The sequence below is a fragment of the Sarcophilus harrisii genome, chromosome 4 (assembly GCF_902635505.1).
Source record: "Sarcophilus harrisii chromosome 4, mSarHar1.11, whole genome shotgun sequence".
Taxonomy (NCBI): Eukaryota; Metazoa; Chordata; class Mammalia; order Dasyuromorphia; family Dasyuridae; genus Sarcophilus; species Sarcophilus harrisii.
The window spans coordinates 117,670,506-117,698,325 of record NC_045429.1 but is presented as its reverse complement, the minus strand read 5'-3'; the positions used below and the strand labels follow the sequence as shown (position 1 = coordinate 117,698,325).

The following is a 27,820-nucleotide window of genomic DNA, read 5'->3' as shown; positions in this document are numbered from 1 at the left end:
GTAGCAAATGGTAGAATTTGTTTTTCTTGATTATTCCTCAGTGTGGAAAGAGAAGAAGAGAGAAAGGAGATAGGTTTCTGTTACTTGAGAAAAATAAAGTCAAGGCTCATCTCGGGTGCCATTGTCTTACAAAGCCTTCCCTCATGTCCCTAGCTCAAAGCATCACATTGTTGTGGAAATCATATAAAACTAAAAAGCTTTGTATGAACAAAATCAGTGTCATTATAAAAAAAGGGGGGGAGGGGAAGCTCAAATATCTCTGATTAAGGTTATATCTGAAGAGCTAGAGATGTATAAATGTATGAGGCTGTTCCAAATAGTCAAAAGAACATGAATAAGCAGTTAAAAGACATTTTATTGATGCCTTTGTTTTTATACCACAATATTTCATCCCTTTCCTGTAACTCAAACTTTCTTTTAGAAAAATGCTTAAGCAAAAACATGATTGAAGCTGATAATGTACATCATGTTCTAGTAGTCCCCCTGCTTTTCTGTGGTGAGAGGGTGGCATATTTTATTTTCCTCTCTGGAACCTCCATTAATTTTTCAGTTACTCAGAATGGACAGGCAGGAGCAATGCAAACCATCAACAACCATTTGATAGTGTTCCAAATCCCTAACTGAAGAGAAATTCCAATTTCACCTCCTATCCATCATATTGACAAAGATGACAGGTTGTGAAAATGGTAAATTTAGTTGTTGCTGTGAAGATACATTTCAGTACCCCGTTTTATCCAACAATTCTAAAAAATAATTTGAAAGTATTAAAAAAAAATAACTAGAGTGTTTATAAATACTCTTGGCCCAGCCATCTCATTCCTTAGGCATATGTACCCTAAGGAGACCAAAGACTAATGGAAAAATCCTATATGGATAAAAAACATTTATAAAGGCTTTGAAAAATTGGAGGCAAAGCAAATGTCTATCAGGTAAAGGCTGAAGAAAATGATGACACTTGGGAAGGTGTGGATGAAGTAATGCAAATTATCCAAACCCCTGGGAATGGCCTTCTAGACCATGAAAGACATTTAATTCTGACTCCCTCTTCCCCCTTCTCAGAGATGATGGATGCTGAATGAAGCAGGAATATACTTAATAGTCAAAATACTACTTTGTTCTGGATATCTACACAGGCCTATGTTACAGGGGAGGGTCCTAGGGGTCTGGGTTCAAGACTGGACACTGTCATTAGAAAGAAAGCAATAATAATTGATCTAAAACACTCCGAACCTCTCTTCTGCTGCCATTCGATCCTACTTTGCATTTCCCAGTCACTCCCGTCCTTGGATTTCCCACCCTCGACAAGATATTAGTTGCTTGGTCATTTTTCATTGCTGCATCCTGGTGGATGCAGGATTTTGCCTACCGGTGGGAACTTCAGAGTGAGTGATCCAATGCGCTATAGGATTGACTGCTTCTCCTAGTGATTGACAGCTCCCCCAACCCGGGCTTGGGATTCTGTAGTTCTCCGTCAGAGAACCTGGGCCCCGTGGCCAGTAGAGTGACGTGGGAGAAAACCGGTCAAGGCCCTGGAGACGGCGGGCTCTGGGCTGAGCTACTACAGTTGGCTGCGTTTCCATGGCACCCACCGCGGGACGCAAGGGGCGGGACGACGCCAGCGCCACGAAGGAGGCGGTCCGAGCGAATGCTGCGCTGCGCAGGCGCCCTTGTTCCCGGTGAAGCTCGGGCCCGGGCGCCGGGCGGGAGGAACAAAGATGGCGGTGGCGCCTGCGGCTGGAGCGGCCTCGGCGGCGGCAGGGCCAGCAGCCGTGCCCACGGGGGGGGTTCTCTGGGGCAGGAGGGGGTGGCCCTGAACTGGGGCCCGGGCCCGCCTGGCCTCCTGCCGCCTCGCTGGGGACAGGTACAGGCTGAGGCGCCGCGAGGGATGGGAGGTGGGGGGCGATGCTGCCTTCCCGGCGCTGGAGCGCCGCCGGGGTCTGGGGGCGCGAGTGTGTGTGCCAGCGGCGTCGGGGGAGGGCCGCGCTGGTCGTGGCTGGGTTGGGGGCGGGACGCCGCCGCTGAAGTGGGAGGATGGCCGGTGGCCTGTCCGCGGCGGCCCGGGGCCGAGGCACCTGGTGGGGGGAAGGGGTGCGCTCCGCGGGGAGGGGGCTCTGGCCGGCCTGACGCCCGGGCCGTCAGTCCGAGGGCTGGGGCTGGGCGTAGGGCGGGCTCCCGGGCCTCTCCCGGGCCTCCCCCGGGCTGTGGTAGCCTCTGCTCCCTTTGCAGGGGCCCTGCATGAGGGGCGAGTCCCCGGCACGCCCGGGGCCGGCGGCTGTGCAGCCCCCACGCGCTTAAGCCAGTCTGCCCGCTAGCATGCGGGTGGGGAAGGGGCTGAAAAGCTAGGGCTGGAGCAAGGATGCCCGGCCGTCAGTCCGGCCTCGCAGAGGGCAGCCCAAACGTGGATGGGCATCACTCCCCGAGGAGTTCTGGCGTTGACCCTTTCCTCTCCTCCCAGGGCCTGCCCCGGGTCTCCACTATGCCCCAGGCCTCGGAGCACCGACTGGGCCGGGCCCGTGAACAGCCCATCGGTGTCCAGCCCCGGGTGGGAGCCAAGCTACCCATCGGCTCCCGGGCCAGGAGCAAGGAGCGCCGAAGCCCAGTGCCTGCGCCTAACCCCATGCTAAGGCCACTGCCCCCTCGGCCCGGACCCCCTGAGGAAAGGTTCAAGAAGCTGGAGCTGGGACGGGGGAGAAGCTCGGCTCCTCGCCCCAGGGGCCCTCTCCGGGCTGACCACGGAGTGCCCCTGCCCGGCTCCCCACCTCCCGCTGTGGCGCTGCCCCTGCCCACCCGCACTAACCTGGCCCGCTCCAAGTCCGTGAGCAGCGGGGACTTGCGGCCAGTAGGGGCCTTAGGCGGACATCGAGGCTGTGGGGAGCTCGGGGCCGCCCTGAGCCGCCTGACTCTCCGGCCTGAGCCCCCGGTGCTGAGGCGCAGCACCTCTCTCCGCAGACTGGGTGGCTTCGCTGGGCCCCCTACCCTGATAACCATTCAGTCAGAGCCCCCTCCCACCCATGGCCCCTTTCTCACGTCTGCCCGGCCCCTGGAGTCTGTCCACCCCGATGACAAGATGGTGAGGACTCTTCTCCAGGCTCCCCATCCCCCTGGCTTCTGGCTCCCCTGGGTTCCCTGTTCTTGCCGCTTCCTCAATCCCCTCCCTGCCCTTTCATCTCTCTTCAGTCTCTGTGCAGGCATTGCTAAGCAGTATAACCCTCCTCTCTCCCTTCCCCTTTCTGGGCTCTGGATATCCTTTTCTGGGATACCTGAGGCCCTTCAGAAGCTTCTGTCATATGGTCATGCATCAGTCTCTGGGGATTCAGCTTCGCTATTTGGAATTCTTAAGTCCCTATGCCCTTCATTCCCTAATGACCTCCCCTTTCTACCCCCTCCCATCTCTTGGCTTGTGGCTAATTAATCTCTGGGGCTAAGGTGGGGCTAGGAATATCTGAGGGAGCTTGGGATAGCTGAGTAAGCTCTTGCTGTGTTAGCTGAACTAAGCATAGTTGGGGTCAGCAAGGGAGTCTGCCACGGGGGCAGGAGTGGGTCACCGGAGCAGGAGGGTGGAGGCAGGGGGCAACTGGGGAGTCATGCCAGTGCTAGGGGAACTACCCCGGGAGCTGCAACGCAGACTGGCCGGGCAGAACTGGAACGGGCTAGGAGGCGGGACAGCAATGGCAGAGTCAGTGATGCATACGGCTGTTCTGGGCATACTACTCATAGCCAATGAGGTAGGGCACCAAAGGGCTCTGTGGAGTGGTACAAGTCAGAGGATGGGAAAAGAAGTCATAGAGTCAGCTCTCTTGAAAGGAAAGACATTTAAAAAAAAAAAAAAGAAGAAAGGAAAGAGAAGACATGGGTTGGGGTTTTTGTGGTGGTGTCTAGCAATTGTGCGCTTTTTCTAGGCTCATCACACACTGCTCTTGGGGTCTGGCCACGTTGGTCTCCGGAACTTGGGTAATACGGTGAGTGTCCCTCAATCTTTGGCAACAAGAAAAAGGGGAGGAAAGTGACAAAACTGATGAGATGAGGCTTGTCCTTTCTGAAGATGGGCCTGACTGGAGGACCTGCTGTGTTCTACAGTGTTTCCTGAATGCCGTATTACAGTGTCTGAGTAGCACACGGCCTCTTCGGGACTTTTGTCTTCGGAGAGACTTTCGGCAAGAGGTGCCTGGTGGGGGTCGGGCCCACCAAGAACTTACTGAAGGTAGGAGAACATTCATTCCCCATAGCTTCATTATTTTTCTAATCAATATCATGGAGTGATATATTTTACATTAGCATATTATTATATTATATATACAATATTAGTATATTGTATTCATGTGATGGATGCTTAACAGTTTTTGGAATTACGGTCTTATCTCAATCCTCACAATATTCCTTTGAGGTAGATAGAGCAGGTATTATTCCCATGTTACAGGTGAGGAAACTGAGGCTCAAAGAGATTAAATGACTTTCCCAAGATTACCTAGCTAGTAAGTGGCTGAATCAGCAGTGGTCCCTTTGCTCATTCCACAAATTTTCCAACTTTTGAAAACTACCCTAGATACCACTGTCACCTCCACCAGCAAATCTATGTATCTGCCTTCATCATAAAGCCCAACTGGTCCCAAAGAAACAACTCTCCACTTCCCCTTTTCCATCTTCCTCTTCAATGCTTCACCTTTGTCCATCATCCTATAATAGCCTTTGCAGATGTGCTGGGAGCTCTGTGGCACCCTGACTCCTGTGAAGCTGTGAACCCTACACGTTTCCGCACTGTCTTCCAGAAATATGTCCCTTCCTTCTCCGGATACAGGTGGGGGTCTGGTAGGAAGAAGAACTTCTTCCTCTGGCCAGGTTGGTGAGGGTTTAAGGGTGGGACAAGGCAGGGCAACCCTAAATAGAGGTAAGGTAGGAGGATTCTTAATATGTCACTCATAAAAGTATAGATAATCCTTATCTGTGTGGGTACTGTTTGGGAAAGGGGAACGGGAATGGGAAATCTAGTCAGTGTCCACCAGTCACTGTTTGGCTATAGCCAGCAGGATGCCCAGGAGTTCCTGAAGCTCCTCATGGAGCGGCTACATCTAGAGATCAACCGGAGGGGTCGCCGTGCCCCACCCATCTTGGCTGATACTCCAGCCCCCTCTCTACCCCGACGAGGGGGGGCTCTCCTTGAAGAGCCTGAGCTGAGGTAAGGGGAGAACCTTTTTTCTCACCCTGATTCCCCCCTTCCTTCCTTATAAATTTATTAATATACCCAAGTTTTTTGAATATAAGCTCAGTAGGCTTGCAAATGTAGGATTAGAAATGGTACTTTATTGAGGTGGGGAGGAGGCAGGCATACTGGGGTGATTTGGGAAGAAGTTAAGGATGAAGTGGGGAGGTGAGTGTTACATAAAGGAATTGAGGGGAGATGGGAAGTTGTCCTGGCTGAAGCCTGTAACCTGGTAGAAGGGGCAGGAGAATACTCAAGACTCCCAAACATTGAGAAGTGGGTAGAAAAACTGAGAAACAGAAGCAAAGCCTTCTCTCTCTCTCTTTGTGTGTTCATGTCTTTATCTTTGTTTCATCTTCCTTGACCTATGAGACGTTCCGTAATGCCCTTACCTCCTACAAGGTTAGTGAAGTAAGGAGGGAGAAAAGAGCACAAGGCTCACAAGGGGGCAGTTAAGAGTGGGGCCTGCTCTAGTGAGAGAGAGGGCAGCCTAAGGCTGGGACTCAGTTTTCCTGGGGCCTAAGAGCTGCTTTCCCTGATTTGTGACAGTGATGATGAGCGAGCCAATCTAATGTGGAAACGGTACTTGGATCGAGAAGACAGCAAAATCGTGGGTATGAAGCCATCATGAATGGGGAAACATAATGAGGTGGAAAAGGGGGAAGTGGGCCCGGGAGGACTGAAATATACAATACAGGGAGGAAAAGATGGGCAGTATGAAAAACTAGGGAGTAAATGCTAGAAATAGAAATGGGGATGGGACATTTTGTACCAGTGGGACAGAGCTTCAGAGGTAAAATTTATCTCCCTGATGCCTTTTGTTTTTTAGACCTATTCGTTGGCCAGTTAAAAAGTTGTCTCAAGTGCCAGGCCTGTGGGTATCGCTCCACAACCTTTGAGGTTTTTTGTGATCTGTCTTTGCCTATCCCTAAGGTGAGAGTTTAGGGAGATTTTAGGGTTTAGCTAATGAGTTGGGGAGCTCATTTGGGGAGCCCATTTTGAAATTATTTTTTTAATCAGCTGTGTTAATGATGAGTAAGCATTTATTTGTCTTTACATTTGTAGCACCTTTAACTATGTGTACATGGATCTTAACTAAACTTACTCCTCTAGGTTTGGGAATGAGGGTGGTTGGCTCCCTTGGGGTGGGTACCTGAAGGTGATGTGTATCCTGGATTGGAGGGAATCAAATTGAGATAATGTGGTCACCATTTCTCTTTGTACTCCAGAAAGGATTTGCTGGGGGGAAGGTGTCTCTTCGAGATTGTTTCAGCCTTTTTACCAAGGAGGAAGAATTGGAGTCAGAGAATGCCCCGGTATGTAGCAGATATATAGATCCATAGGATCTATATGGGAGAGAAGATAGATCCATAGGATAGAATACTTAAGCTTTACTTTACTTTGTAAAAGGGAAGTTGAGAGATGCTTCATTAGTTGCTGGGGATTCCTGGCAGGAGAGAGGGTATATATCATAAATGGCCCTCTTCAGATGGACATGAGGTTCAGATCATAAGATACCAAGTGAATGGAGGGCAATTCAGTCTTAAAATAGAGATGAGTAGCATGTTCAGGATGTGGAACATGTTAATTTCATTTCCAATGTGCAGGTGTGTGACAGATGTCGTCAGAGAACACGAAGCACCAAAAAGCTAACTGTGCAGAGATTCCCCCGGATCCTTGTCCTTCGTATCCTGCCTTTGGAATGGCCTCTGCATTTCTCTCCTAACCCCCTCTCACTACTCATTTGTTACTGTTCCTGTAGACATTTTCTGCTTGGGTCCTTTCAGAACTCTGAGGTTGGAGGGATTGCTCTACAAGAAGTAGGGTGTAAAGTAGGATTAGTTTTCTAGGGGATGGGGGTAGTGCATGATAACCCACCGGGGACTCTATGGCGAATTCAGTAGTGTTAGTCTGCAAACCACCCACCTGTTTCTCCTCATTCCATGTTCCTTAACATGGTACCTAGACCTGAATCGATTTTCTGCATCTCGAGGCTCTATTAAAAAAAGTTCTGTTGGTGTTGACTTTCCCCTACAGCGACTGAGCCTAGGTGACTTTGCCAGTGATAAAGCTGGTAAGTCTAGTTGGGTGGCTCCCTAGGAGGTAGAGAGAGAAGTTACTTGGGAGGGAGGAGGAATACCAGGGGGACTTTGTTGTTGCCCAGGGGAAAGGACTTAAATAGCTTTAACTCCACAGGGAGCCCTGTGTACCAGCTGTATGCCCTTTGCAACCACTCGGGCAGTGTCCATTATGGTCACTACACAGCCCTATGTCGGGGCCAGACTGGTTGGCATGTCTACAATGACTCTCGGTGAGGACAACTCCCTTCTTTAACTCTTGTCCCCAGAATTTCCCAGCACGTTTGTGAGGCTCAAGCCCAGTATGGGAGCCAGTATGAGGAAGGGAGGGAGAGGGAGGGGGCTATGGGTTTTAGGTGGCTGGAATTCTGCCCTCACCCGGCCCCTGAGGAACTGGATCCTTCGCAGCAATTGAATCACCAACCACCTCCCCTCTCCATTATGGTCACTACACAGCCCCCCCCCCCCCATTCTGCAGTGTCTCCCCTGTCAGTGAGAACCAGGTGGCCTCCAGTGAGGGCTACGTGCTGTTCTACCAGTTGATGCAGGAGCCGGCAAGGTGCCTGTGATACCCCTCCAAGTCCCGGGACCTGTGAAGCCCTCTTGATGCCCATAAATCCCAGGCCTCCCATTTACCTCAGAGACGTCTATTTTTGTGTCTTTTTAATCTGGGAGGGGCTGTCTCCCCTGTATTTTTTTTATTAAAACAGAAAACCCCTTAACACCTGGAGGCTTCCCGGCCTCCCAGACCCGTGTACAGAGCTGCCCTACCTTTTGCCCGTGTACAGCCCCCATTCCCGCTACAGTCTCACTTTTTGTGAATAAATTTAATAGGAAAAAAAGAAAGTGTTTCTTTATGGTCTAGACTTCGGGGAAAGGGCCGGAATTCTAGATTCCGGCAGCCCTGGGAGTGGGAGGCTTGTCCTTCACGTGTGGCCGCCAGGAGGCCCGCGGAGCCGCTGGGGGCAGGAGGGGGGAGGGTCTGAGCCCAGCCTCGGGACCGGCGCGCATCTCCTCCAAGCCTGGGGGCCCGGTTTGCCCCTCCGTGTTGACAAACAGCTGCGGCGTTGCCGGGAGCGCTCGGTTCCCGCAGGCCCGGCCTGTTGCTAACATCAGCCCGCTGTTTATGGAGCCCTTTCCCCACGGTCCCGGCCTCGGGCGGGCCCTGCTCCTCCGCCTCGCGCTCTGTCCCCGGGGTCCGTGCCGGCCCCACGCTCTCGCCGAGCTTGGGAGACCCTGCCTCTCCCGCCGGCTTTCCTGACCTGCAGCCCCAGGGTGGCGCATGGCTTAATAAAAAGCTGCCGGCGTTGGCCCCGCCCCCGTGGGAGAAGTCCGGAGACTTCGCGTTTTTCATTGGTACAGCCTACAGAGGGGTTTCGGGCCCCGCCAATCGGAACCCGGGAAAGTCTCGCGGGCTGGGGCGAGCCTCCGGAGAGTAAGGGGAGAGCTGGCCGGAAAAGGCTGCCCAGGCCCGGGGGGAAGGAGGCCGTGACAGTGGCGGAGGCTTCTCGGCCATGGGAGGGGCTCGGGGCCCGCCTTCCTGGGGCCTAGCGCTCCGGCCTGTCCTCTTCTCTGGGCCCTGCTGGGTCAGATAGCGCGAGGCGCGGCCCTTATCTGCTCCGCGGTGCAGCGGCTGGGGGCGGGGCCCCGCACCCCCCACTCCGCCAGCCCCCCTCGCCCTCGCTCGTTTGGCCTCCCGGGTCCTTTCGGTGGGTGCTGAGGGCTGCTCCCGGGGGTGCAGAGGCTGCTCCGGCCGGCGAGGGGAGGGGGGGGCGGGGCGGTGAAGGATCGGACGTTTGCTGCGGGCCCGAGAGTCCCCCTGCTGCCCGCCGCCCACGTGCCGGGTTGCTTCGGGGCCGGGAGCCGCGAAGCCCTTTCCGCAGCGGCCGCCTGTCCTCTCCCTTCTCGCAGGCTCCAGAATGCCCCGGACCGTGGCCGTGCTGGGCGGCGGCATCAGCGGCTTGGCCGCCTGCTACTACCTGATCCGGGCCCCGCAGCCTCCGAAGGTTAGTGCCTGGCCCCGGCGCGCTTAACCCCAACCCCCGCCTGTTCCTGGGAGCGGCGCAAGCCTGTGCCCCCCGCCCGTGAATCCCACCTTTGGCCGCCATGAGTCTTGCCTTCCGAGGCGGGCCGCCCGTGCCTCGTGGCTTCCCTCGGCCCTCTCCCCCAGGTGATCCTCATCGAAGCCAGCCAGCGCCTCGGAGGCTGGATCCGGTCTGTTAGGGGGGAGGATGGAGCTGTGTTTGAGCTCGGACCCCGAGGAATCCGTCCTGCCGGAGAGCTAGGAGCCAGGACCTTGCTCATGGTCAGTCGGAGGCCGCCTGGAACACTGGGAGAGGGAGGACGCTTTTCCTGGGGGGGTGAAGCCAGGACCCCCCCCCCCCCCTTCAGACGGCCCGATCCCACCCGGTCCTCCCCGCCCAGCCGCTTCCTTTAATTTTTGTTTTTCCTGATGGTGGGGGGTTTGTTTAAGGGCAGGTCTCTGAGCTTGGTTTGGATTCTGCAATTTTGCCAGTTCCCGGGAACCATCCTGCCGCTCAAAATCGATTCCTGTATGTGGGGGGAACCTTGCACCCCCTGCCTACTGGCCTCAGGTAGGTTTTACTTTACCTTAAATACCTTAATCCTAGCTGTTCTACTGGGAAACTTTTTGTCCTTTTTTCCTCCCTTTTCCCTCTCCCCCCATCTTTCATTTCAAGGATTCTTCTTTAGCTTTAAATCCTTTGATTTCTCTTATATTAGTTATCCTGATATGACAAATCCTGTGATGTAGATATAATACTCTGGGTTGGAGGATCCTTTCCAGCCGATCCTTCCTCATCGTGGACTTTTTCCTCTCTTGGAAAACAGGGGACTGTTCCTTCCAGCCCCCCCTTTCACCAAGCCCCTGTTCTGGGCTGGGCTTCGGGAGCTGACTACTCCTAGGGGTATGGAACCTGATGAGACTGTGCACAGTTTTGCAGAGAGGCGCCTGGGACCTGAGGTGATTCCACTACAGAACTCTCTTAAATTCTCCTTTCTGCAATAAAACCTGATCCCAGGACACCCATGCTCAATCTGACTCTCAAGTCCCCCAACCATATCCTTTGGGAATATTTACCCTCTTCCCACCCTACCTCATTTTTACTGCATACATTTCTCATGGGGAATCAAAACCTACAACTGAAGGCGAGCCTTTTTTCTCAGTCCTTCTCCTGTTAGGGAAATAAGCTGTCATTAAGGGAAAGCTAGGATGCAAAGCCCTGGAAAAATCAAAGACCTGAAGCCTTTTCCATTCCTTTCTTTTTTCTGAAGGTGGCTTCTATCGCCATGGACAGTCTATGTCGAGGAGTATTTGCAGGAGACAGTAGAGTTCTCAGTATCCGCTCCTGTTTCCCCAGTCTCTTTAAGGCTGAACGGACTCATCGATCTGTTTTGCTGGGGTTGCTACGGGGTTCAGGTGAAGAGATGCAACAGGAAGGGATGGTTAGTGTATATGAAAGCCAGCAGCTAAAGGGGGCAGCTAAGAAAAACTGATATATTCCCTAATTCCTCCAGGGCAGAGCCCCCTACTAGATTCACCTCTGATTAATCAGGCCAGAGCTGAGCGTTGGAGCCAGTGGTCTCTTCGGGGAGGGCTGGAGACACTGCCCCAGGCCTTGGGCACCCATCTGAGTCATCAAGGAGTCGACGTTCTAAAGGGTCAGGCAGTTTGTGGACTCAACTTCCAGTCAGGTCGATGGCAGGTATAAATAATTCTGGAGATAACCTACCCCTCAAGGCTGTGTGGCTGGTGATTTCTCATGAGGGTCTATCTTTTTTTAGGGAGCTGAATAGTAGGACAAAGAATACTGTTTGTCCCTACTAACTTTTTTCTCTGTTCTCTGATCTTTAAACTGTAAATAGCTGTTGACTGCTTAACACTCTCTAGAATAAAAGGGGTGCTTGTGAGAACATCAGGAACTCCAGTTTCCACCAGGACTTTCAGTAAGGGGCATCCATCCTCTTTGCAATATGCAGGGATGACTGAACATTAGAACATGACATTTGTGAGGAAAGATGTTTAGGAAGGGTACTACTACTGCTGTAGAATACAGGCCTTTTTTAGCACACCTTCCCCCCCAGTTTTGAGTTATACCTCTGATTTGCTTCCATCTGTTTCCCCATCTCTGTCTCTCAGGTATCTCTGGAGGACAGCAGCCTGGAGGCTGATCACATCATTAGTGCCGTCCCTGCTGCAGGTAGTAGGGTGAGAGGGTGGTCCCCCTTGGGTGGGGGTGGAGCAGCTTTTTCCATACTCTCTCTCGGGGTGGGATTGAGGATTAAGCCTTTACTATCACTTCTCCAATCTTTTCCTGCAGGGACTAGGAGGCCTTCCCTAGAAGGTGCCAAATGACCATGTGTCTCTCTTCCTCCAGTGCTAAGTGAGCTGCTTCCCTCTGAGGCGGCCCCTCTGGCCCAGAGCCTGGACCCTATTTATGCTGTATCTGTGGCTGTGGTGAATTTGCAATATCAGGGGGTTCATCTGCCTGTCCAGGTAAAAGGAAATGGGGGACTTTGGAATAAGAAAACATGGGCATGTTTTCTACAACACTGACACACTTGTCCCTTCCCCAGGGGTTTGGACACCTAGTGCCATCTTCTGAAGACCCTGGTGTCCTGGGAGTTGTATACGATTCTGTTGCCTTCCCTGAACAGGACGGGAGTCCTGGCAGTCTTAGAGTAACGGTGAGAAAGTGTCCTTACTGGGGTTCTTTAAAGACTACCTGAGGGGGCTGTTGAAAGGTGCAGTGGATAAAGTACCAGCCATGGAATCAGGACTAGATTCAAATCTGGACACTTGTTACTTCCTGTGTGACCCTGAGCAAGTCACTTAACCCCAATTGCTTTGCCAAAAAAACCCAAAAAACAAACAGGAAGTAGAAGACCTGAACTAGTCCCCAACCCTTCTACTTACAGTTGGTAATTCAGTTTTGGCTTGACTTCTATAAAGAATGATTTTTTTAAAAACCAAAAAAAAATCCCAAGAAATCATAAGCCAGATGACTTGATATTTCTTTTGAGATTCAAGATCTGGGGTGCAAGGAGGTGGGGGAAGCTACTCATGTTATTTTTGATGCCTAGGTGATGTTGGGGGGAGCTTGGCTACAGGCCCTGGAGAGTGGAGGGCAGAAGCTATCTCAGGAACTATTCCAGCAACAAGCCCAGAAAGCAGTTGCCACACAGTTGGGGCTAAAAAAGCCTCCAACTCAAAGTCTGGTCAGCCTACATAAGGTAACTTAAGTTGGGGTAGAGGGACAAACAGGAGGAGGCTAGGAAATCACCCCTGACCACTTGATCTTCTATCCTCAGAGCTGTATTCCTCAATATACTTTGGGCCACTGGCAGAGACTAGGTGAGTTGAGGGGCGGGAAAACCCAGTGATAAAGAAGTGTCAGAAAGTAAAAATTAAAATGTTCGCCTATATTTTGTTTTTTTCCAGAGGCAGCTGCCCAATTTCTGGCCAAACATCAGCTGCCTCTGACTCTAGCTGGAGCATCTTATGAAGGTGTTTCTGTCAATGACTGCATTGAGAGTGGGCGTCGGGCAGCAGCTCAAGTCTTGAATGCTATTCCTGACCTTTGACCCAGAACCTTTTTTTTTTCTTATCCCTGCAGGCCAGGGGCTGCTGTCAAGAATAATAAAATTGCTCTAATTGGAAAGTAGTGGCTTGTTTTTTCAATAAGCTTCTTGTCCCTGCCAAAGAGAGGCCAGACCTTTCAGACAGTTCCAAAACTCACGTAAATGAGTCAGAAAAGATAGGAGCAAAAGAGAGACACAACAGAGTCCTTTATTAGAAAATATATAAAAATCCCAGGGTTCCCAGACAGATCTGGTAGGGAGAGAGAAATCCCAGAAGAGAATCCCGAAAGGGAAGGGTCATACCCTTCCCAACTGACACATTCCCCCAGGGGCCATAAATAAAATAAATATTCACAGGGGCCCAGGGAGGAGGGTCATACCTGAGCCCTCTTTTGGGGATGGGGGGGCGGAGGGAGTAGGAGAACCCTAGGGTCCAAACCTACTCCTACCCTAGTGGCAGGGTACTCCCACAGAGGTGGAGAGTCAGCATTATGTGTAATACCGTCCGTGAATCACAGTCAGGTGCCCTATCTAGGGAGATTCAGAAAGAAGGCCCTCCAGGGCCGCAGGAGCCCAGCTCCAGCACAGCAGAGGCAACCCCCTTAGGCAGCAGTGAAAGGGGACCAGGAGAGGACAGTTCCCTCTAAGCTCAAATGAGAAGAGGGGTTGTCAGTGGGAACCAGTGTGGTTGGCAGCAGGCAGAGGACCGGGCCGTGCTGGGGGCCGGCGTTGTAGCATTTCTTGTCGAAAGGCCTGAGACGAGCCAGGTGGGTATCTGGGCCCCGAGGGTGGTCGGGGGCCCCGAGGATCAACCCCAATGTCTGCTGTGATATTGGTATAAAGCGGGCCCAGCTCTCGAGCCAGCAATCGGTAGGTAAGCGAGTTCATCCCGTCCTGTGTCCATGAACGCTGCGTCCGGATCAAGAGGTCAAACCTGAGGGTCACAAGTGAAGAGCTGAGGCAGGAGAAGTACCACCTGGGCATCTGCCAGCTTCTCAAGCCCTCCAGGCCTACCTGTGGGGATTCTCTTCATTGCCCTTGTCCCCGCGGTGCTTCACCATCTTATAGTGTCCCACCGACATAGGTGGCCGGGAGATCTTCATTCCAGCAAGGCGAACCCTTGAGGGAGAAGGGAGCTTAGGAAGGTGCAGGGCCAACCACCTACACTGGGCAAGCCCTGATTCAGTCAATGCACTGACCCCACTAGTGGTTTTCTTGCAGGAAACTGAGGCAAGCAGGGTGATGTGGCCTGCCCAGGGTCCCACAGCTGGTGTCTGAGGCCAGGTGTGAGCTCAAGAAGGAGTCTTGCTGACCTCAGGCCCAGTGCTCTGTCCTGCCTCAGCTGTTCTGTATAGGGCTGGGAATGGGGAAAAGAGACATCTGGGAAGCGACAAGCAAGCTGAGGAGAAGGGATGCTTGTAACAATGAGCCACAACTACAGAACACTCCTTTTAAAAAAGATTAACTTGTGATTGTGACCAGAAAACTGGAGCGGAGCATCATGCATTCAGAATGACTAAGAAGTCAAATAAAAGGAGAGACAAGCCCTTCGGACACCAAGTTATTATCGTTCAACCTTGTGTCCTCATTTCTCAAAGTTCCCAGAAATCAGGAGCTGCCCTTGATGCCTGAAAAAGGACAGCTGGGAATCCTATGTTAGGAAAAGAGGCAAGAGCCCAAGAATTAAGGTATCAGTCACAGGGCCTAAACTCCAGCACAGATTTAAGTTATGCAGCCTATCCTGACAAGGGGACTCCTTAGAAATTCAAGGGAGCAGGAAGGGTGACCGGTTAATAAAACAGAAATAGAGTTCTGCTCCCATCTTTGTAAATTGTCTGAGAGCCAGCAGGGAGGAGAAATGAATCCAGGGCAGGGAGCACATAATCTACTAATACTCTAAGAAGGGAAAAGATGACAGCAAAGGTGAAGAGTCAGCATCGGAGACAAGCCTCTGTAAATATAAAAACTGAAAATATTTAAATAATAAACCTTTTTAGAATGTCGATCAAAACAGGACAGACAGACCAGATCCTACCCAGTTCTCCACAAAGAGGGACTTTGGATGTAATCTTAGCAAAAAGCAGGGAGACTACCCTAAATGACCTTGAGGGTCCCCTTCCAGCTCTAGAAGAATGTGGTTCTATCTCAAGCCCAAAGCCAGCCAGCCCTGGGAGCTGAAGAGGTGCTAAAGTAGCAGTGGGAAAAGCCCAGACAGAGTCATGGAACAAAGGGGGGAAGGGCAAGTAGAGAGAAAGCCAATACAAAGATCAAAAAGCAAGCCAGAGAGGTGAGGAAGGGATTGGAGGTCTAAGAGAAGTAGATATGAGATGGGTGGGGAGAGGGAAATGTCCATCTAACCTGGTGGCAATATCGTCATCTTCTCCGCCCCAACCCCAATACTCATTGGGGAAGCCATTCATCTTCAGGTACTGATCTGGAGTAAGAGCTGAGACCCCCCCAAAGTACTGGGGATATGGGAGACTAGAAAGAAACAGACATGTTCAGAAAGTTCAAAGGGAAAACATCCCCTTGTCCAAACAAATCTTTTTCTTCCTCCCCCACCCCACCTTGGCCTCTATCCCAAACCACAGCACTGCTATCTCTGCTGCTTCTAGAGCCCTCCCCTCCTCCCCCCCCCTCCAAATGCTCAGTCAGCATTAAAATACAAACCTATATCCAAATTTGTTCATGGCAACAGCAACATGTCTGGGCCCTCCAGGGTCACAGACATAAAGATTGTGATCATTTTCAGGTAGCAAATCCACATCGTGCAGAAAGAGACAGTCCCACTCTTCATCACGAAGGGCCTCCCGAACTCCCACATTCAGCAACTTTGCCCTGTTAAATGTTCCATTTCCAGCCTAAGAAACATGAAAGGTCATCATTGGGTATGGTTTTGGATGGAGTGAAAAAAGAACAAAGTAGGGTTAATGAAAGGATATAATTACCCAGAGAAGGGCAATAAGAGAAATGGATCATAGTTTTATCTGATTAAATGTCAATGCCTTAATATGAAATATAAAGTAGAGTTAGGAGTACCATGTATACAATAGACTACAATTTGGTAAAAGAAAAGAAGTACTGGCATACCCCACAACATTGCTATTGTTCAGTCATTTTTCAGTTGGGTCTGACTTTATGGACCTCAACTGGGATTTTCCTGGCAATGATACTGAAATGGTTTGCTATTTTCTTTCTTTCTTTCTTTTTTTTAAATTATAACTTTTTATTGACAGATTGCCATATTCTTCAGCTCATTTTACAGATAAGGAAATTGAGGCAAAAAGAGTTATGTGATTTGCCCCGGGTTCACACAGCTTCTTGAACTCAAGGAGATGAGTTTTTCCTGACTTCAGGCCTGGCACTCTACCCAATGTGCCACCTAGCTGCCTTTAGCTATATTGACAAATAGTATTGTGTCAATGTGTAGGAACTCACACTACTGATGCAAAGAAATAACTATTTGACAATTCAGTTATCAGAAAATTTCTTGGGAGTCCCAAGGAGTTTAAGGGATGTTCATAGAGTCACCCAGTCACTGATGAATCAGAGAAGTATAATTCAAAGCGTGGTCTCCATCCACTACATGACACTGCCTCTCAAATAAACACAGAAGTAAAAGTAAATGCAAAACAGAAATAAAGCTGTGATGTCCTATTTAATGTCATTTATATCAAGTATGATGGAACATCTGGGAGGGTACCTGGTGGATGACATAGATGCCATAGGCAAGCTGCTGACGCTGCAGAAAAGGATGAAGGTGGTAGAGTAACAGCCGGAGATGGGGTTCTCTAGCCCGATGTGGCACAATGATGGCGGTTCGAGAGCGAGGCTCACAGTCACTTGGATGGTAACGGCCTCCTAGCTCTACTCGAGGATTCCTCTCCAAAATCTGTGCCATTGATGGAATGGGGCTAAAGGACACTGACACAGGACCCACTGTTTAGAAGGAAATAGTAAGGTTAGGAACACCGACACCTCATCTTTTTTGGGGTCTGAAATTCCAGAAAGATTCTAGAATCCCTGGCACCTGGAGAATCTTAAAAACAGGACAGACATTCATCAAGCCGAGTTTGGCTCTAAAACCTAGAAGTTCCTTCTAACTACTGAGTTCCTCAGAGGATTCTCTTCTCTGACCAAAAGTATAGCTGCTTGTGAGAGCAAGTATGGGAGATGGGTACATTACTGAACAAACACTGAAATCTACAGACGCAGAATTACCTGTGAGGGGAAAACTTTCAAGGGCTGGGGATGAGAAGTGAGAAAGAAAAAGGAAATAGATCATGATGAGATTAACCCAGACTAAATTTCTTATTTCTCTTTCTATGTCATCCTCAGATTTCCCATTAGGCCTCATCATGCCCCCAGATCCATTTATCCATGTTTTTCAAACATGCTTCCTCCCCGTCCCCCGATGCCCTCTGTCCTATTATTCACCTTCTTCCCTCTCAGCTCACCTAGGAAGGGAGAGCGCTCGGGACAGTAGGGCAAAGCTTCTGGAGCCATAGGAGCCCCTGGGACAGGAGGGGGCCCAGGCAGGCGGCTGAGGTTGGTATAGACATCATGGGGTCGTGAATAATCAAAGGTAGGGCCTGGGTCTCGACCAAACAGGGCACCAAGGCTACGGAAACCACCAAGGGACAGGTACATCATGACAGCCAGCTGGGAGCCCACAAGCAAGGCCAGTGTGCAAGGCCGATCTAGAATCCGACGAAACATCCTGGAGTGTAACTAGAAATGGGCAGAAAAAAGATGAGTGAAACAAAGAATCCTGGAAGAGATCAAGAGAGGCAAGGCAGGAGAAGCTGAGCAAAACCAGGTGGGTCACGAGGCAAGAAGCAGAGAACAGGTTCAGGACAGTCAACAGGGCAGAAAGCAAGAGGACATAGTAGACAGAAAGAAGTGGGCAGAATAACAGAAAGGGAGCTAAGGTGGTAAGGGAAAACCCAGGGAAGGACAAAACCGGACTTTCAACCATCCCACGTAAAACTATTATTTCCTGTTCAAGTGGAGCCTTTCCACCCTACCCCTGCCAACACTTTCCATTCCCTATCTTTAACTCCAGGAATTCTCCCCTGGGCTATCCCTCCTAGGAATGTCAGTCAGTGCCCTTAGAGAGGAAAGGACTCACCTGGACTCAGGCTGTGACTTGGAGGGAAGTAGGGGGTCCGGGGGGCTCTGGAGGGGTGGGTCTGTGAGACATCATCTAAAGTTGGGAATGTTGGAAAGAGGAGAAAGGAAAGTTCTCTCCATCTGTAGAGAGACAGTTTGGTGTCCTGAAATGAACAATGGACCTGGAGTCAGAACTGACTTCAAATCCAGGCAAAGAGCCTGAGCATACAAATATTGATCTTATATCGGAGGGTTGTGCAGAAATTTAAAATATATAAATGTGAACTATTATTAAGATCTTAAGTTCTTGTGGGGAAAGCAAAGTTCACAGACCTTTTGCTTCTTTTTGGATTAAGGAAATAAGATTCTCTGTAGGGGGGTAAAGAGACTGTTGGGGAAACAGTCAAAACGGTAAAGCCCGTTTCCCAGGAGGTATACGGAGTGAGAGGTGGATGGGGAGAGGGGTCAGGGTCTGGTCGATGAGGAATTCCGGGGGGGGTGTAATGTCTCCTGCCCAAGAAGCCAAGGGTCAGCCTTTAAGGCGGCACCAGAGAGGCGCTCCCAGAGACCCCTCCTCTCCTAGCTCCCACAGGGCAGACAGTTTTGGAAGACCTGGGTACCCGACGGATGAATTTATGTCCTGAGGGAAAGCACCCAGCTGGAATGGAAGGCGGGGGCCGAGGACCCGGCCAAACCAGAGCCGAGGGAGCCGCACAGCATCAGCCCCCCTCCGTCCCTCTCCCTCCCGGCTTGGCGGGTGCCGCCAGGGAGTGATCGGCAGCCCCGGGAGCCCGCTACGTCGGAGCAGCGGGGGACGGCGCTTACCCCGACCCACAGGGAGCTCTGGGATGGAGAACCATCTCGGGGGAAGGGTCCGGGGGAGGGGAAGGAGGGTAGCCCTGCGCCCCAGCATCCGGAAGAAAGCGCCAGCTCACCTGGAGGGGGCGGACCCAGCGAGCGGCGGCGTCGGGGGAGGACCGCGAGCCCCCCGCAGCCGCCCTCCCCCGCGCGCGCTCCGCTTCCCCCAATGACCCCTGCGGGCCCCCGTCGGTCGGCAACAGCCGAAGACGCCCCCGTCTCTTTCCATTCCATCCCCCAACCCCGAGCTCCTTACCGCCCCGCCCCCCGACTCTGGGGGTTCCCTCGCCCTCCACTCCCCACCTCGAACTCGGGCCCAGGCTCCTTCTTCGGCGCCTTCAATCCCTGATACCTGGCCTTCTTTCATATCCCCCTTCACCGCCGCCCGGAGAGCCAGCAGAGAGCCGCCACCGCCATCTTGGAAAAGGGCTGGGGGTGGGGGGCGGAGCTCGCCTTCCGGGGACCTGAGGCAGGGCGGGGCGGAGCCTGGAAGAGGGGCTGGGCCGGGGAGAGCAGGGCCTCGGGGGGCGGGGCCTGAGAGAGGGGCTGAGCCGGGGAGAGCAGCGCCTCGGGGGGGCGGAGCCTGGAAGAGGGGCTGGGCCGGGGAGAGCAGGGCCTCGGGGGGCGGGGCCTGAGGAGAGAAGCTGGGCCGGGGAGAGGGGCCTCGGGGGGCGGGGCCTGAGGAGAGAAGCTGGGCCGGGGAGAGCAGGGCCTCGAGGGGCGGGGCCTGGAGGAGAGAAGCTGGGCCGGGGAGAGCAGGGCCTCGGGGGGCGGGGCCTGAGGAGAGAAGCTGGGCCGGGGAGAGCAGGGCCTCGGGGGGGTGGGGCCTGAGAGAGGGGCTGGGCCGGGGAGAACAGGGCCTCGGGGGTGGGTGGGGCCTGAGAGAGGGGCTGGGCCGGGGAGAACAGGGCCTCGGGGGGGCGGAGCCTGGAAGAGGGGCGGGGCCAGGGAAATAAGGGCCTCGGGAGGGGCGGGGCCTGAGGGGAGGAGCGGAGTCTTGGGGGGTTCCGGGGGAAGGGGAAGCAGGGCCTCGGGAGAGGCGGAGCCAAGAGACTGGGCCCGAGTTTTGCTAGTTTAAACCACGTGAGTGGGTCCCTCCCTTAGAAGTTCCTTGATAGGGGAATCCAAAAATAAGGATTGTTTTGGAGGTCACCTTTTCTTGTGAAAACTCTAGAAGCTCCTCTCGGGAGGGGCCGATTCTCTGTCTGTGGACCCGCTGGCAGAATTGTGGATTCAGAAAACTACGTTTGAAAGAAGTTGACAAGCATTTTTTTTCTTCAAATAATATATTTTTAAAATTATTATTATTATAGCTTTTTATTTACAAGATAAATGCATGGGTAATTTTTCAGCATTGACCCTTGCAAAACCTTCTGTTCCAATTTTCCCCCCCCCCCAGATGGCAGGATGACCAGTAGATGTTAAGTACATTAAAATATAAATTAGATACACAATAAATATACATGACCAAACCGTTATTTTTCTGTACAAAAAGAATCAGACTCTGAAATATTGTACAATTAGCTAGTGAAGGAAATCAAAAATGCAGGTGTGCATAAATATAGGGATTGGGAATTCAATGTAATGGTTTTTAGTCATCTCCCAGAGTTCTTTCTCTGGGCATAGCTAGTTCAGTTCATTACTGCTCCATTGGAAATGATTTGGTTGATCTCGTTGCTGAGGATGGCCTGGTCCATCAGAACTGGTCATCATATAGTATTGTTGTTGAAGTATATAATGATCTCCTGGTCCTGCTCATTTCACTCAGCATCAGTTCCTGTAAGTCTCTCCAGGCCTTTCTGAAATCATCCTGTTGGTCATTTCTTACAGAACAATAATATTCCATAATATTCATATACCACAATTTATTCAGTCATTCTCCAACTGATGGACATCCACTCAGTTTCCAGAATAAGCATTTTTTTTAGCAACAATTATGTGCCAAAGATAAGGCACTTTTTTTTTTTGAGGGTATCCTGGACAAAGCAGATTTGAAACGCAGTCCAGATTTTGGTGTTTTGAAACAGCTAATAGGGTTAAAAAATCATTGCAGTAGATTTCTCTGACAAACCTATCATTTCCAAGATATAGAAAGAGTTCGTTAAAATTAAAATAATGCCAATTTATAAATGGTCAAAGGACATGAAGAAGCAGTTTTTGATTTTGAGATTTTTATGCCCTGAACATGGTCAGTTTTTGGGTAGGTACCATATGCCACTTAGAAAAAGGTATATTTCTTTCTATCTCCATTCAGCTTACTTCAGAGGTCTGTTACATTTAGCTTTTCTAAAATCCTATTCACTTCCTTACCTAATTGTTTATTTTGCGATTAGATTTATGTAGTTCTGGGAGGAGGTTGAAGTGCCCCACTATTATAGTTTTACTCTTTTCTCCTATAATTTATTTAACTTCTTCAGAAACTTGGATGCTATACCATTTCATGCATATGATGAGGTTCTAGTGGCAGGCAGAGAGTTGTGGAAATCCCCTTTGTGAAAGAATTAACAACAAAATAGATAATTTTGATTATATAAAGTTTTTGTATAAACAAAACTAATGCAGACAAGATTAGAAGGGAAGCAACAAATTGGGAAAATATTTTTACATCCAAAAGATCTGATAAAGGTCTCATTTCTAAAATATATAGGGAATAGACTCAAATTTATAAGAATTCAAGCCATTCTCCAATGGATATATGGTCAAAGGATATAAACAGACAATTTTCAGATGAAGAAATTGAAACTATTTATAGTCACATGAAATGGTGCTCCAAATCATTATTGATCAGAAAAATGCAAATTAAGACAACTCTGAAATACCACTACACACCTGTCAGATTGGCTAAGAAGACAGGAAAAGATAATGATGATTGTTGGAAGGGATGTGGGAAAACTGGGACACTGATACATTGTTGGTGGAATTGTGAACTGATCCAACCATTCTGGAGAGTGATTTGGAACAATGCTCAAAAAGTTATCAAAGTGCGCATACCTTTTGACCCAGCAGCGTTACTACTGGGCTTATATCCCAAAGAGATCTTAAAGGAGGGAAAGAGATCCACATGTGCAAAAATGTTTGTAGCAGCCCTGTTTGTAGTAGCCAGAAACTGGAAACTGAGTGGATGCCCATCAGTCAGAGAATGGGTGAATAAGTTGTGGTATATGAATATTATGGAATTTTATCATTCTATAAGAAACAACCAGCAGGATGATTTCAGAAAGGCCTGGAGAGACTTACAGGAACTGATGCTGAGTGAAATGAGCAGGACCAAGAGATCATTATATATGGCAACAACAAGACTATACAATGATCAATTCTCATGGACATGACTCTCTTCAACAATGAGATAATTCAAACCAGTTCCATTTGTGCAGTGATGAAGAGAATCATCTATACCCAGAGAGAACCATGGGAATGGAGTGTGGAACACAACATAGCATTTTCACTCTTGTTGTTTGCTTGAATTTTGTTTTCTTTCTCGGTTTTTCTTTTCCTTCCTTCTTGATCTGATTTTTCTTGTGCAGCAAGATAACTGTATAAACATGTATACATATATTGGATTTAACATGTATTTCAACAAATGTTGAAATGTATTGGTCTACCTGCCATCTAGGGGAGGGGATGGGGGGAAGGAGGAGAAATTTGGAACAAAAGATTTTGCAAGGGTCAATGTTGGAGAAATTACCCATGCATATGCTTTATAAAGAAAAAAAAATTTTTTTTAAATAGAAGAGAATATCTTCACAGTGGGTAACCGTCCTGGCAGGAAGCTTTGACAAGAAAAGAGCTTCCTTAGCAATCATAATCCTGTTTCAGACTTCTGCAGAGATTTGGGGTTTAGAATTGGCTTTTATTAGCTGTCTGAGGCTTGGGCTTCAATGCCCCAGTCTAGATTTCCAGGTGAAAAGAGATAATTTATCTTGGAGTTTTGATCCACACAATAGGAATATCAGGCCGAGATCTCCAACTGAATGAGACCACTTAACTTGGGGAGGGTGTTGTCTGGGAAAGGTATGCTTTTCCCAGAGGAGAGCCTGAGACCCCTAATCTTCCTTCTCTTACAGATTAAAGGGAACAGAGTTTCAGGGTTCACCCCCATCATAATGATCTCCTGGTTCTGCTCACTTCACTTAGCATCAGTTCATGTAAATCTCTCCAGGTCTTTCTGAAATCATCCTGCTGGTTGTTTCTTACAGAACAATAATATTACATAATATTCCTATAGCACAATTTATTCAGTCATTCTCCAATTGATGGTCATCCACTCAGTTTCTAGTTTCTTGCCACTACAGAGAGAGCTGCCATACACATTCTTGCACATGTGGATCCTTTCCCCTCCATTAAGATCTCTTTGTTTCCAGCAGAAACACTGCTGGGTCAAAGAATATGCACAGTTTGATAACTTTTTTTAGCATAGTTCCAAATTGCTCTCCAGAATGGTTGGATCAGTTCGCAGTTCTACCATCTGCATATCTGAGACCCTTTTACAGATGAGAAAACGAGGCAAACAGGCTTAAGTAACTTGACCAGGGTCACCCAAATAGAAAAGGAAAATGATGGAGGGAGTGTGGTAAAATAGGTACATTAATGTACTATTACTGGAATAATGAACTGGTCCATCCACTGTGGAGAACAATTTGGAAGTATGTTGAAAGGGCTATGAAAATGTGCCTACCCTTTGACCCAGAAATATCAGAGCTAAGTCTGTACCCCAAAGATATCAAAGAAAAAGGAAAAAGATCCAAGTGTAAAAAAATATAGCTTTCTTTGTAGTGGCAAAGAATTGTAAACAAAAGGAATGCCTATATTTGGGGAATGAAACTATGGTATATGATTGTGATGGATAGGACTATTGTCCTATAAGGAATTATGAAAGGGATAGTTTCAGAAAAAATTGAGACATATATACTGATACAAAATAAAGTGAGCAGAACTACCTTGTGCATCAAAATTGTAATGATAATCAGTTGTGAAAGATTTAATTGCTGTGATCCTTCACAGTTCCCAAGGACTTAGCTGAAAAATGCTCCTCTACCCCCAGAGAGAAAACTGATGATCTGAGTGTAGAAGCATATTTTTTTTTCTCTTTATTTTTCTTGTCTGCAACTTGGCTAATGTGAAAATAAATGTATTTTGCATGACCTTATGTATTATGAGTATGGCATTTCTTGCCTTCTTGATGGATGGGGAAAGTGTGGAAGAAGGGAGACAATTTGGAACTAAAATTTTAAAAAGATATTTTTAAACGAAATAATCCCTAATTCACAAAGATCTTATTTTATAATGGGAGAGAAAGCAAGTATATATGTAATAGTATACAGCTTAAAAATTAAGCAAATATATACAAATGTATGTAAAGTAGCTAAATACAAAATACTTTGAGAGGGAGGGCACTACCAGCTAGAGCTCGAGGAACACAAAAACACAGTCATCTTGGACTCAATTTCAATTGGAAGCTCAAGAACTATTCTCTACATGAAGCTTTTCTTTATCCTCCAGCCCTAGCATTTTCAACATTTTTTCTCCCTAAGATGCCTTTTGATTTCTTGTCTCTTTTTTTCCATGTAAAACTTCATTATAATGTTATTCAGTACTAACAAATCTCTTGAGATTTTGATTGGCATTTCATTAACTATGCAAGATAATTTGAGGAAGATTGTCATTTTTGTGATACCAATCTGACTGATCTATGAATGATAAATGTTAAGGCCTAAATTAATTTTAGTTATTAACATTTTAAAGTTGTCTTCAAATGTATTTCTATCACATATTTCTAGGTTAATTCCCAAGTAGTGAAGGGATTTTGTTGCTACTGCAAATGAAATTTGTGATGTCTTCTTGGTCATTATTGTTAGTAAATAAGAATGTGACTTATTTTTTGGGTTGAAATAGTCCATCCTGCAACTTTGCTAAACTCATTTATTGCCTTCATTAATTTTCTTAATGAAATAGTTGGATTCTCTAGAAATTTTTTGTGACATATGCAAATATCAACTTTTCCTATGTTTTTTACACTAATAGCTTTTTCCTCTCTTATTGTAATTATTAGAATTTCCAACATTACTGCGAATAAAAGTGATTCAACTGGTTATTCTTGATATTTACTGGTTTTTAATGGGAATGTTTCCAACTTGATTGACTTAAGGTTGCTGTTCATTCAAGCCTGACTCTTCCTGATCTCATTTGGAGTTTTATTAGCAAAGATTAAGTAGAGTGGTTTGCTATTTCCTTCTTCAGCTCATTTTATATATGAGGAAACTGAGACCAAAAAAAAAAAGTTAAGTGACTTGCCCAGCATCACAGCTAGTAAATATCAGAGGTCACATTTGAATTCAGAAAGTTAAAATCTTCGGACTTTCTGTTGGATTCAATAACCACTGCACCATCTAGCTGCTCTTGACTTAAAAGTACATGCTTTTTATCAGTGGTTCTCATACTAGTTCTCACTATCTTTATACTATTAAAAATTATTGAGGATCCATCCACAGAGTTTTTATTTATATGAATTATACTTATAGATATTTACTATATTAGAAACAAAAACTAATTTTGGATATGTAGACTCTCAGAAAGAGTTTCAGAGACCCCCACCACCCCAGGCTTCTCTGTACCACACTTTGGGAACCGTTGCTTTATATGTGTATTTTAATCTCTCTATTTTTTATTCTATTAACTAAAATTTTTAATCAAAGGCTTTGTCTACATTTCTTAATAATGATATTTCCTTAAAAACAAAACAAGAAATTCAGCCATACTGTCCTCAACCCTTCCACCTGACATCGGTCCCCATTGCTGCAAATCTGCAAATCGGGCCCCAGTGGTGCTCAGTCCTGAGAGGCCTTCTCTTTCTCCAGGCACAGAGGAGTCCGGAGGGAGGACAAGTCGGGTGTCTCTGAGGGATTTCCCCTCTGTCCAGCCTGTAGATGGTGCTAAAGAGTAACCTTTCCTTTATGGTCTTTTTAAACAGATCACCCTAATAACTGCAAGGTTTATGGGACTGTAGTTGAGTGTTCTCAGCTCAAGGCTGCTGTTACCACTGCTAACTTTACCTCTCTCCCCTCAACTTCTCTTAATGACTCCTCAGCTCCATCTGCTCTGGCTTCTGGTTTTGTATGCAGCTTCTAACACTGGTGACCATTTTCTAATTCCATAGGGCATCTCTCTCTCCTAGGACCTCTAACTTAGCTTAAGAAACCCTAAATCCACTTTTCTGTCACATTTGACCTGAATAAGTCAATATACAGTTGTTCTATATTTTCTAAACTGTTCTTTGAGCCTGGAATTTCCTAGTAATAAACCTTAAATTCATAAAAAAGTGATATGTAATCAATGCACTATACAGTTAGTCAATAAACATTTATTAAGCACCTACCATGTTTCAGGAATTGTGCTAACAACTAAGGGTTAAAAAAGAAAGGTAAAGATAGTTGCTGCTCTTAAGAACTTCAAGTATAATCAGGGAGATAAGATGTGCAAAAATATGAACAAACAAGCTATTTCCAGCATAAATTAGAAGTAATTAACAGAGGAAAGGTACTAGAAATAGGGAGAATGGGAAATGTTAAGGTCTTAATTTACTTCAATTATTAACATTTTTAAGTAGTCTTAATGTCATAATGTATTTCTAGATAGGTCAGTTCCCCAAAATTTAAGGAGTTTTGTTGTTTTTGCAAATGAGATTTGTGATGTCTTCTTGGTCATTATTATTAGTAAATAAGAATATGATTTATTTTGGGGATTGATAGCATATCTATAACCTTGCTCAACTCATTGTCTCCATTACTTTTCTCATTGAGATAGTTGTATATAGCTAGGTTTATCTGGACCTACCCAGATCTCTTACCATGGAGGCCCTACCAGGCTTTTGGATTATGCCCACCTTGCATGCCCTATTTTATGGGTGGGATGGACTCCTTGGTGTTACTGAGACTTTTCCTTCACTCTCTGTTCTGTTGCACACAAGGTGAAGATCACAATTCATCTATAGCTTGTGGACCACCAATTGACCCATGAAATAAGGACTCTCCTTTTCCTGGTTACCTTCTCTTTTGCCCTTGGCATAGACCTACATGATTTGGCCATAAAGGAAGATACCATAAACAAGTTAGGAGAGCAACAGATAGTTTACCTATCAGATCTTTGGAGAAGGGAAGAATTTATGACCAAAGAAGAACTAGAGAACATTATGGAATGTAAAATGGATAACTTTGATTACATTAAAAAGTTTTTGCACAAACAAACCCAAAGATTAAAAGGAAAGCACAAAGCTAGGAAAAAATTTTTATAGCCAGTGTTTCTGATAAAAGTCCTCATTTCTAAAATTTATAAGAATACAAGTCATTCCCCAATTGACAAATAGTTAAAAGGATATGAACAGACAATTTTCAGATAAAGACATTAAAGCCATCATAAAGTCATATGAAAAAAAGCTCTAAATCGCTATTGATTTGAGAAATGCTAATTAAAATAATTCTGAGGTACCACCTCCCTCACACTTCTCAGATTGGCTAAGTGATAGGAAATAATGATAAATGTTGGAGGGGATGAAAGTAACGGAATATAATTGTTCTGTAAAAAATAATGAACAAAAGTCAGCTAGATGGTGGATAGAGCACTGCCCCTGGAATCAGGAGGATCTGAGTTGAAACCTGGCCTCAGACACTTACACTTACTAGCTGTCTGACCTGAGCAAGTCATTTATCCCCAATTGCCTAACAACAACAAAAAACAAAAACAAAAAATTATGAACAAGCTGATTTTAGAAACTGAGCAAAACAAGCAAGAACCAGAAATGCATTTTACACAGTAACAGCAAGATTGTGCATTGATCAACAATGAATTTTTTCTCATCATTTCAGTAATCCAAGTCAATCCCAATAAACTTTCAATGGAAAACAGCCATTTATTTAGAGAAAACTATGGACACTGAATATAAATCAACTCTTAATATGTTCACTGTTTTTTTTCACTTGTG

At 47.6% G+C, this 27,820-nt stretch overlaps 3 protein-coding genes across 9 annotated transcripts; 2 read left to right on the top strand and 1 right to left on the bottom strand.

Annotated features, from left to right (window-relative positions):
- The first annotated feature begins 1,670 nt into the window (after window positions 1-1,670).
- On the top strand, window positions 1,671-8,117 carry USP21 (ubiquitin specific peptidase 21). 2 transcript variants are annotated; one of them, XM_031937407.1, is made up of 14 exons: window positions 1,671-1,861; window positions 2,456-3,070; window positions 3,900-3,959; window positions 4,078-4,201; window positions 4,684-4,795; window positions 5,018-5,173; window positions 5,570-5,599; window positions 5,747-5,811; window positions 6,027-6,130; window positions 6,427-6,513; window positions 6,805-6,883; window positions 7,164-7,271; window positions 7,394-7,508; window positions 7,754-8,117. In XM_031937407.1, exons 2-14 carry the CDS (start codon window positions 2,477-2,479, stop codon window positions 7,842-7,844), a joined length of 1,725 nt encoding a protein of 574 aa, XP_031793267.1. In that variant the 5' UTR covers window positions 1,671-1,861; window positions 2,456-2,476; the 3' UTR covers window positions 7,845-8,117. The 2 variants fall into 2 exon arrangements, with proteins under 2 accessions (XP_031793267.1, XP_031793268.1); XM_031937408.1 differs by lacking the exon at window positions 5,570-5,599 and having other exon boundaries at window positions 1,672-1,861.
- A 790-nt stretch (window positions 8,118-8,907) lies between these two features.
- PPOX (protoporphyrinogen oxidase) lies at window positions 8,908-12,957 on the top strand. The gene is made up of 13 exons (XM_031937409.1): window positions 8,908-8,984; window positions 9,187-9,281; window positions 9,446-9,580; window positions 9,754-9,869; window positions 10,126-10,258; window positions 10,570-10,714; window positions 10,813-11,000; window positions 11,435-11,495; window positions 11,673-11,791; window positions 11,872-11,982; window positions 12,379-12,528; window positions 12,607-12,649; window positions 12,737-12,957. Exons 2-13 carry the CDS (start codon window positions 9,195-9,197, stop codon window positions 12,877-12,879), a joined length of 1,431 nt encoding a protein of 476 aa, XP_031793269.1. The 5' UTR covers window positions 8,908-8,984; window positions 9,187-9,194; the 3' UTR covers window positions 12,880-12,957.
- A 96-nt stretch (window positions 12,958-13,053) lies between these two features.
- On the bottom strand, window positions 13,054-19,298 carry B4GALT3 (beta-1,4-galactosyltransferase 3). 6 transcript variants are annotated; one of them, XM_031937415.1, is made up of 8 exons: window positions 19,199-19,297; window positions 18,008-18,152; window positions 17,334-17,607; window positions 16,580-16,815; window positions 15,547-15,737; window positions 15,235-15,357; window positions 13,891-13,995; window positions 13,054-13,810 (listed from the first exon to the last, which is right to left on the bottom strand). In XM_031937415.1, exons 3-8 carry the CDS (start codon window positions 17,593-17,595, stop codon window positions 13,546-13,548), a joined length of 1,182 nt encoding a protein of 393 aa, XP_031793275.1. In that variant the 5' UTR covers window positions 17,596-17,607; window positions 18,008-18,152; window positions 19,199-19,297; the 3' UTR covers window positions 13,054-13,545. The 6 variants fall into 6 exon arrangements, with proteins under 6 accessions (XP_031793275.1, XP_031793273.1, XP_031793270.1 ...); XM_031937413.1 differs by having other exon boundaries at window positions 13,546-13,810; window positions 18,008-18,082; window positions 19,199-19,298; XM_031937410.1 differs by having other exon boundaries at window positions 13,546-13,810; window positions 19,150-19,297.
- Between the last annotated feature and the right edge of the window lie 8,522 nt (window positions 19,299-27,820).